The 10,575-nt window shown below is 34.3% G+C and overlaps 1 protein-coding gene across 2 annotated transcripts in view; it reads left to right on the forward strand.

The window, feature by feature from the left end:
- The window catches only part of PLOD2 (procollagen-lysine,2-oxoglutarate 5-dioxygenase 2), an 81,491-nt gene extending 72,225 nt beyond the window's left edge, over positions 1–9,266 (forward strand). For both annotated transcript variants that reach the window (XM_072407905.1, XM_072407906.1), the window contains 6 exons: positions 2,023–2,136; positions 3,901–3,966; positions 4,673–4,777; positions 5,413–5,559; positions 5,682–5,807; positions 6,579–9,266. In XM_072407905.1, the coding sequence (XP_072264006.1) occupies positions 2,023–2,136; positions 3,901–3,966; positions 4,673–4,777; positions 5,413–5,559; positions 5,682–5,807; positions 6,579–6,734 (714 nt within the window). In that variant the 3' untranslated portion in view covers positions 6,735–9,266. The remainder of the gene's footprint in view (positions 1–2,022; positions 2,137–3,900; positions 3,967–4,672; positions 4,778–5,412; positions 5,560–5,681; positions 5,808–6,578) is intronic.
- Positions 9,267–10,575: the final 1,309 nt, after the last annotated feature.

Genomic DNA, 10,575 nt, shown 5'->3' on the forward strand with positions numbered 1-10,575 from the left:
GCAGGTTACACTTGGAGAGCATGGCTCTCAGATGATTATTCCAGATTTCCTAGAAACCTTTTGATGTCCATTGAATTGTCAAAACTACTGAATAGACTACTTAAAATAAATGACAGCTAATGGGTGACTTATTAGGTACAAAATTACATAAAAGTCAGAACAACTGCAGTTTGCACTTGGCTTAATAAACTACTATTCAGCAACTGTCGCACAATTACATTGTGACAACCACAGCATCACAAAGCTTGTACCATGGCCAAGGAATTCATGCTACACTTCTACCCACACATCTTTGTTTTACTTACTTTTATTTCTCAAACCTAAGCAAACAATTTATAGGTATTTATGATCTTGCACTATTTTTTCCCTTATTGACTTTACCTAATTTCCAAACTCAAAAGGTCAGCTTTCTTAGAGTTTGGTTGAATTTTTTTCCTGATTAAAATAGGGTTAAAATCTTGGGATCTCCTTATAAAGGAGTGAATCTGATATTCTCCAAGCATTTTCGGAAAGGTAATGTTCCAGGTCCATGTGTTTTCAGTCGCAGTGATTGATTCTCCATCAGAGAAAGTCCGGTGAATGTCTGAATCACTGCTTTCTGAATAGTTATTGTATCAAGCCAGTTGCATAAATGTGGAATATGAGGGTTTCCAAATAAAGTACATCCCTCACAAACTGAACTTGCAAAGTTTATAATTTTGCTGCCTTATTTTTTTTTTAGTTTTTTTTACCTTCATGGTTTGAAATTAAGTTATTGGGCGATTCATTTCATGGACAAATCCTATATTAGTGTACAGGAAAGACAGTAATGGTCTTTTTTACAAGCTCTCTGCTCCTGTGAGGATATAAACTGCTAAAATAATACAAACAATATATTCGCTATATAGTCATGACCACTTCCATATTTACATATTTTTTTCCAGACTATAAAACAAAAACTATGTTGAATAATAACAATTTAAAGTATTTGAGGATTACATAAATAACAAAACACGCAACTGTTGGTCTGGGAAAAAATATTGCTAAAATATTTACCTTCTGCTGATTTACTATAGATGACCATATTAAAGGGGTTGTGCAAGCTAAGCATCAAGAATCAGTCATTAAATTGACAAGTAATACTATAGTAGGTTGATCAGTGTCTTTTTTTCCGATAATGTTGTAAATCACTATTCTAATTAGTCCAAATTTAGATAAGGATAACAATATTTAAGACACTGGCCATTATCAAAAGTTGCAATGTATGTGTTGACAAATAAAAAACAAAAAGCATAATACTTACATCTTTGCAATACATGCATGTTTTTCTGTTTTTTTTTTTTTTATCCCTATAAAAATACTATAGAAATGGGGACCCATCTTTTATTGATGAGCCCCGCTCCCCACTGTGAATAGTAGATGTGGATTACTTTGCTGTTTATAGGGCCAAGTTTAATGATAAGTCCAAATATAAAATGCTAGGGAAGCATGGCATTATTTCTTGACACGACAACACATTATACAAGGTCATTAAATCATATCAATAGTTATATTATCCAGCAAAGAGTATAAGATGACACAACAGAATAATTAATAAGAAATAGCATGCATATATTGCAGTGATGTACAAAATTCTACCAAATTCTTTTTTTATTTAACTTACACTTTGATACTAAATGCTCAGCTGAATATACCAAACCCTTTAATATGCAATTTAAACATTTACTGCCTTTACCTAGCTTTATAACTGTAATACTAAGTTTACTAAACTTTACTGAAGTGCAAGTTTTTCCTATTACTTTACTTATTCAAATTCTAGAGGAACATTGATCAAAGAAGTCTGTTACCTTTTTCAGATGAAAAGTTTTTTTTCTGATTTCTTGAAAAATGCAGGAAAGGGTTGACTGACCAAAGTAATTTAGGATTTTCATTCTTTTTTTTCTTTCTTTTTCCAGGCAATACACAAAAATGTCATAATTTTCCTAAGGTTTTTTTTTGTGTTGTCCTGCAGCATACTAATATATTTCCCATTACTTGTCTTAGGGTGTTTACATGTACATTACAAATCGTCATGAATTTGGAAGGCTTCTATCAACAGCTAACTACAATATTTCCCACTATAACAACGACCTTTGGCAAATATTTGAAAATCCTGTGGTATGTATCCAAGAAACTGTTTTTTCCACTCTAAGTAGCTATGTGTATATTGTGTAGGAATAAATGGTACTTAGAAAGCATTTTATGTAAATGCAATCGTTCACACCATCAGGCTCTGTTGGTCACTGCACTCATGCACTGTGTCACATATTTTACACGGATTAAAAAAAAAAAAAGCCTACGCCCTGCAATTTTAATGAATTGTAAGAAATCAGCATGACAATCGTACATATGTTTTTGTTAAAATTCTTTCTGTGTATAGTTTATTATATTTTTACATCTGTACATTGGCCGCTTACCTACTTAGAGTCTGACTCCTGCCTTATAGCTCATTCCTACAATCTAAGCACCACTATAGAAATATGCAGACCATCCTACTTCAAGCATTTGCATCTTCTGGTGTCTTTATATTTATGAACAGTTGTGTCATTTGGCCTTTAATGTTTTGCTTATAGAGATTGTGAGGTGCAGACTGTTCTAGCACCCGATTAGGCTGTCTCAATATTTGTTTTCCTGAACAAGCCTTAGCTGGCACGGTTCCTCATAGATATCGGACAGAACAAGGTCAGATGTGTAGACTACTACAGATTTACACATATGTGTTATGTTACCTTGTGCAATATAGCTGGCAATAGAAAAACTGTACAAAATAGCTTTTTCTGGCTTTAGAAACTTGCCACATCACAGCATAAAACACAATGGGATTTTTATTTTCATTAAAAACAGTACAAAATTAACACCTGTCTAAATAAATATTTCCCATAACTGAAAAAAATGTTTTTTAAAATGTTCATGAAAAAGTGTCTGGCAGCAGGTAGGCAACAATTTCTTAGCAGCAGCTCAAAATGTACTTCAGACAATATTATTCCACTGCATTCAAAGTAATAGTGTTCAGTTTTTTGTCTATATTGCTATATTAAAATTGTGCTGTTACTCATGTGGGCTTTCTTTCTACGTTAGAATTTTTTTCTGCCTGCCGGTACTTTTGTTCTTGTATCCTAACTTGGTGTTGGGATAAAGTTTTGTGTTGGGATCCTACAGTATATGTGGGAGTTCGCTCATCTTGACCTGGCACCTGATGATGGTGAAGATTTAGAACCTGGAAGATGAGTGGGGATAAAGATGTCAGGAGCAGACAATTGACGAAGGACACTAAAGCCATTGCAGTTCTGGCATTGGGGGGTATTGGAGGATGGGTACTTTGGCAACTAGGTCTGCCAAAATGTGCTGTGCTATTTGCACAATATAGAAATGCCTGGGCACCCACAGAGTTCATTTACACCATAAGTCCATCTCTGGGAAAATATTACCCCCCTCCTATTCTGCACATTATTTTTACTTGCCTTGTGAGACAAGATATAATCAGCTAAATCCAAAACCCAGGTCCCTTGATAGTGTCATTCCTGGGTGTGAAGTGTGTAATACAGTGCTGCAGATTTGCCTAGGATGGCCTTTCCCCACATTCCCCTGGTATTGATGACATTACCTGCAGACTTTCTACCGGAACCTGGGAATATCCTGGAAATCAAAACAAAAATGTTCATGTCTCACAAGAAATGACATGTACACCTAAAGAAGAACTCTTGTGTAGAAAGAAGAGAGTTTTTTAATGTATTTTTCTGCCAGAGTTTGTTAGAGGGGAGTGGAAGGGGGAAATGTTTTTGCGTAGTTAGAAATCTTTAAAATTGTTAAATTCAAACGATGAATACCTACTTTTTAAGTTTTCCAAGTTGTGGTACAATAACCCATTTTTTCCGCCCACAGGATTGGAAATTAAAATATATAAATGCCAACTACTCAAAGATCTTTACAGAAAACATTGTTGAACAGGTAAGAAAATAGTAATTTTACAAAAATGTTCATCTAGTAGTGTTTCTTCATTTCTAGAAAGGATTAAGTTAAAGTATTGCCTTTGAGCTAAATTCATATTTTTTTCAGTAGGTGTTTGTTTTTTATAGCAGAGTGCCATCAGTATGTTTTTTTTTTTGCAATGGAGGTATTTAGACAGCATGCGGTGTGGTTTGGAGTATTATAAGGTATTCTAAAGTCAAATAGGGGTCCATATATAGCATGCAACAGTTAAAGCTTGACTGAAATTGGCACATGAAACAGGACAATGATCCTAAGCACACCTGCAAATCTAACAAGTGAAAACAGAAGAGGATCAAGTTGTTGCAATGGCCTAGTCAGGTTCCAGACCTCAATCTGATCCAAAGGTGGTTATACTTACTATTTAATCATGGGGTGTTCTGGATTTTACACATGGCTTTTGCAATTGGCATTATTTTTGTTATTCAATGTTGAATTTGCAAATTATAATGTACATTATGCAGGCCACTACAAATATTTAATGATACTGTAACAGTTCAATACTATTCAATAGCAGCAAATTAATTACCCCCAGACATTTAAAAAGTGACTTTTACCCTCTATATTTTTAACACAAGGAAAATATTAAGGAAACAAATGTTTGTTGTATCATGGATACTTCAATATAGGGTGCAAGCTTTAAGTGTTTTTTCTATCTCTGATACAGCCCTGTCCAGATGTGTTTTGGTTTCCAGTGTTATCTGATCAGGCCTGTGATGAAATTGTAGAAGAAATGGAGCATTTTGGAGAATGGTCTGGTTCAAAAAATTCAGTAAGTAGCTTTGCCTCCTAAAGCAACTATAGATCAGCAATCCTTTTTTTGGTGCAAGTGATAACTTGCACAATGAGCAATCCTTACCATAACAACTATAACCTACTATAAAGTTTAAAAAGACAACCTATAGCAAAAAAATTAGAATATGAACTTTTTCAGCTGAACACCAAACTACCACCCCACCCCGCTTAAAAACTCTAGCGAAATCTTCATGTATAAATAACTTGCAAGTTGATTCTTCCATTGGTGCCCATCTCCTGGGCCTTTTGCAGCACTCATTGGATTCTTGTACTGAGCTACACATCATGTAAGTGGGGGGCAGTAATGAAGATGTCTGCAAAAAGTACCAGAGAAAGATGTGGGATACCCCAGGGATTTACATTAGTGGAAGTGTCAGGTTTTTGTTTTTTTGCTTTTTTTTTTTGTAGACTTCTTATTAAAATTTGTTAGCATTGAAATGGTGTTCAGTGCCGCAGGCATCAAGAACAATGAATGTGTATATTAAGCACTGTTCTGGGAGCTTCTGCAATGATAACATCATAATCATTAACCATCCATCATCACATTGATAATTGATCAGTTAGGTTGAGGCAGCTGTTTTCATAAACCATCTCTAATTTATTTGCAAACAGGACACAAGAATTGCTGGAGGGTATGAGAATGTTCCAACAGATGATATTCACATGACTCAGATTGGGATGGACCAAGAATGGCTGCACTTTATCAGAGAATACATTGCTCCAGTAACTCTCAAAGTATTTGCAGGATACTATACAAAGGTAAGACCTTTCATTCTTTTACTCTAGCTTTATGACAATCTTACAGCTTTTACATGGTATCTGCTACTGAAGCCTGCTGGTTTATTATGACCATACCAAATATATTGATTTTTTTTTTTCAGGGCCGAGCTTTACTCAACTTTGTGGTAAAATATACACCAACACGACAGTATTATCTGAGACCTCATCATGATGCTTCAACATTTACAATCAACATAGCTCTCAACAAGAAGGATATAGATTTTCAGGTAAAGAATTTTGCTACGGTGTCATGTAAAGTGGCCAATTCATACAGCTTAGTGCTCTTAAAGAAGATTAATGCGAAGTAACTATTTAATATATGCAACGTTGCTATGTATTATAAAGTTGGACACTTTATACACCACTAGTGCATTTCATAAAATGTCACTCTATCTTATCTTCTGTACTTTTTAAAGCAAAGACGTGCATTTCACATGGGGCATAACAAAAATTTTACTGTAATCCAACATTTGAGCAAGATCTGCCTATAATTAGGCCTTATTATAAAATACTGCTAGTAGGACATGCCTCAAGGTATTGTCATGCTTTCCGGAATTTAGATACTGAATATGGCATTCTGTTGACTACTTGTTTTTATGTATTCCCTAATTTGCTGGCACTAGGCAAGGTCTAAGGAGCTTGTGGTATTGGCTGGGTAAAACATTGAGATCGGTAATGTTTCCCTAGCAGCACAAGTGTTTTGTCATTGGGCTAAAGGAGTCTGAAATGTGTGTGCATATGTATATAAGATACTAAAGTTATTTCAAATGGACAGCTAGAGCACGTTCTCTTACTACGGATTTTTGGGGGGTTTGTTTGTGACATACTATCCACCTTTTACACTTTGGGACAACAGATATTATACCTCTCCTGGAAAACAAAAACGATTAGATTTAACAGGACATTTTTGTTGTTATATGTTCATTAAGACTGAAAATTCTTAAACTTCAACATATTCTCTCTGATAAATAATATATGTATGATTTATCTCTATGCAGGGAGGTGGATGCAGATTTGCCAGGTATAACTGCTCAATTGATTCACCAAGAAAGGGTTGGAGCTTTATGCACCCTGGACGGCTGACCCACTTGCATGAAGGTCTTCCTGTGACGAACGGGACAAGATATATTGCAGTTTCTTTTATTGATCCATGAACACTGGCAGACTCCTAAACCCATCAGCTAACTATTTTGGCCTTTTATATTTTTTTTATTTAAAGAATTAAAAAAACAAATCAGACTATTTACTACTGTTCTAAAACAATATAAAAACCGCATTATGATTTCCAAATGAGATAACCCTCCAACCCCAAATTTCCCCATGTTGTGGTTAGAACATTTCTAGAATAAAGAGACAAATGAATACTGGCTAATAATAGGTTTCCAGCATAAAACAAATACATAAACAAGAGAGATACATGGTATCATTAAAATCTTTTTTTTTTTTTTTGTGGGCACTTGGAACTAGTGACCTCACTAAAATTTGGTTCAGTTGCTTAAATAGCTGCATTCAACACATAGGTAGCAGAAGAACATAGGTAATGTTACTGATGCATTTAAGGCAATGTTAATTTATAATAACAGGTCATGCAGTTATGTCTCATAGCCATTACAACCTTCAGAAATTGACTTTCAAAATTCTAAATTATACACATTTTGTATTAGTTTTTCACTGCAGACAATTTTTAGCTTTAAAGTCATCTATTAAAAATAAGGGCTTATGTTGACAGGCTTTTTAGACATATACGGGTTATAAAGAGCTCCGCTGCACATGAAATACACCTGCCAACAAAATATGCATGAGCTCAAATGTTTGCCGTTGACAAAGGCTCTAACTTGAATATGGAAAAGGAATTTTCTATCTATTTCTAATTAAACTGGTGCTTGGCTTATAGAGAAATTTCTTTTTATATACTTTTACTTCCCAAAAAGCTGTGCGTTTGCAGTCCAAAACCTATAGAAAGTATATGTTAATGTAAGTATGCAATGAAAAAGAGTCAATGTACATAAAATATTTATTGTGGCAAACTGATTTATTTTTCCAAAGAGTCAAGATATCACATTTGTTGTCAATTTTAACCTAATTTTAATAGACATAGAGACATCATGAACACTGCCAACTATGTTGTCGTATCATGATGGAATGTAGTTACAACAGATTTATCTGTGGGTTTTTAATCTCAAGTGAGGCTTGTGGTACATCTTCCATAGAAGATACAGATCAAGCTGCTTTATTATCTTACTAATATAAAAAGAGTTTGTATGTTCTCCCTGTGTTTGTTTGTGTCTCCTCCTACACAACCTTACACAAAATTATATTGATGGCCCCTGGAATCGGCGTTTTAATAACATATGACTGTTGTAGGATTGTTAGATTGTGAGCTCTTCAGACCGACATTTAGTGACATTACCATAGACTCAAAACCTTGCGGAAAATGTCAGCTCTGCATAAATAAATTTTACCATTTTTATATTTATTTTTGGACCCTTCACTGCCCTAATAAAAGTGTAATAGTATTTTTTCTTTCCAAATGAAAAATAGAAACTTAGGACCACAACAACTGAATAAAAAAAATAGTAAAAATAAATACTTTTTGCAGATGCCAGAACCCACTTTTGATTGTTCTACTTGTCCATTATTGCTAAAGTAATGAAAACTAGTATAATACAGTTTTTATCAACATTTAACTAAATGGTGCTATTTTTTTGGATTCTTAATTGCTTAGCTACTTTATTTTATTACCATGGGCAGCCAAGACCTAATGGATGCCACCAGTGAGCAGTAGTAATACCTTTACCACTTTTGCAATGGAACATTTACCAACCTGATTGATATCTCATTTCCTTGCATCTGTTTAGTTGAAGAAAACACAGGCGCTAGTACTAAAAAAAAGACAAAAGTCACTGCTGTTTTTGGTGCCCAGCTGGTTCCCTAGTTTGTGTTCCATGCATGGAAAGAGTATGTATATGGCTTGCAGAACTGTAACCAGGTTGCACAGTCATTCTCAACCTCAATTTTCATTGATATTTGAGTCATTTTATTAGTGACATCCTCATCTAAGTGTCTGTTTCTATGATATTTCCATGTCACAAAATCCAACTATTCTCACATAGCCACAAATTCAAGGTTCAAATCTTTCAGAAAAAATGAAGGTTAACTCCGATTGCCTGCTATAGGCAACATAATTATTTTCTGTAAATTGTATACATGCTACAGTAAAGTAGTAAATAGTTGTACTGTCAGTTGAGTCAGTCGCAGAATGCTGCATATATGACCAAAGTGCCTAAATTAGTTGCCAACTTTTGTATGATAAATTAGTGTGAATAACAGCTTTCCCTATTTTTAAGTATGTTACACTGCAAAGTGCCTTTCTATGTTTTAGTAAATCTATCATCAAATTTCAAGTTACAATGTTGTAATTGGTATTTTGATAGAGGATAAACATTTACATTCTGTACAAGTGCAGTGCTGGATTGATAAAGTTAAAAGTTTAAATTTACTTGAAATTGTGTGAGTCTGCTGTTAGGCTTTTGTTTTTTATTGTTTTTTTTCAATCAAGGTGATCTCTCTTACATTATGCAATATTTGCAAATGTTCAGTTTTTTTATTTGCGGTACTTGAAGAGAACAGCCTTAAAGTGTCAGTGATGTCATATGTTTGTGATAAATAAATGTTAATTTAACATGTTTTTGGCTGGTGTTTTTCTGTTATAACTGCACAGATGCTGTTGGGTTGCTAAGTGAACAGCCCAAACTCCTTCAGTAAATCAGTCTCATCAATCATTTTTCTGTAAAATCCATTTCTGGCAAATGCTGTTGTATCACTAAACATTTTTACCTGAAGGTCAAGCAGTCTAAGAAAATTGACATTGTAAGAAATTGGGGGAAACCAATAAATTGTCATGGAGGCTTCATAAGTTAAGCAATATGAATTATTCCCTTTCCACCCAAAACCACTCTGTGTTGTAATTCAATCTATGCAAAAGCATAAGGTTTTCACAACCTTCCATGGAAGGATGTTGAATGCAGGTATGTAATGCCAATTTGCTCTTTTAAGCATCTAAAAAAAGGTAGTAGACTTTTAGGAATACCACTCCATATTTACCAAAAATACAAATTCCTAATTTGTATGGCAAATAAAAAATTGTAAAATACCCTTTGCTACAGAACAGAAGTACTAACACTGGGCAGACTACTCTTTTCTATCTGCCCCTGGAAAGCAGTTTTCAGTGTTCATCCAGGATGACTTGCCACAAAGTCATTTCTTTAGGATGAATAGCAGTGGCCAAAGCAGTATACAAATGTGTGTGTATATATATATATATATATATATATATATGAAGCAACAGTATGTTAAAATGTTTATATATATATTTATTTAACATACTGTTGCTTCGTATAGTATTTCATACATAAACCAAATAAACATAGTCAAATATGATTCCAATTAAAACCTTCACAATTGTTCTCCTTACCACAGTTCAAGTCCAGCATTCACCCTGGATTACACTCCAATGGTAAATGGATTTTACACATAGAAACGCACAGTAACAGACCAAACAGATTACAGTTGAGGCACAGGTATTTACAGTAACGAATACACCAGGAGCAAAAATGTCCATGAAATCATCTTGTCATGTGGGAGACTAAGGGGGGCCTCTATCTCCCCTGAACTTTCCTAAATGCAGGCATACAAAAACCACTAGATAAAAAATCATGCAGAATAAAGAAAACATATCTTTGCATAGGAATTATATGCAAACAATTTTGGGTGAAGTACATGGTGGTAGTTTGCAGATAGGAGAGAACACTAAGTGCACTAATTCAGCAAGGTTTCAAAACTAATTTGAAAGCAAATGGGAGGCACAAGTGTTAGGTCATGTTTATTTAACTTTTTTTTTTGATCCAGAGGGACTATCTGGATTAGTGGAAGTTAATGGAAAGTCAAAGCAATAATAAAATGCTAAAAAGTGATAAAATAAAATAAAAACATATG

Source organism: Pyxicephalus adspersus, chromosome 4 (genome assembly GCF_032062135.1).
Source record: "Pyxicephalus adspersus chromosome 4, UCB_Pads_2.0, whole genome shotgun sequence".
Lineage (NCBI taxonomy): Eukaryota > Metazoa > Chordata > Amphibia > Anura > Pyxicephalidae > Pyxicephalus > Pyxicephalus adspersus.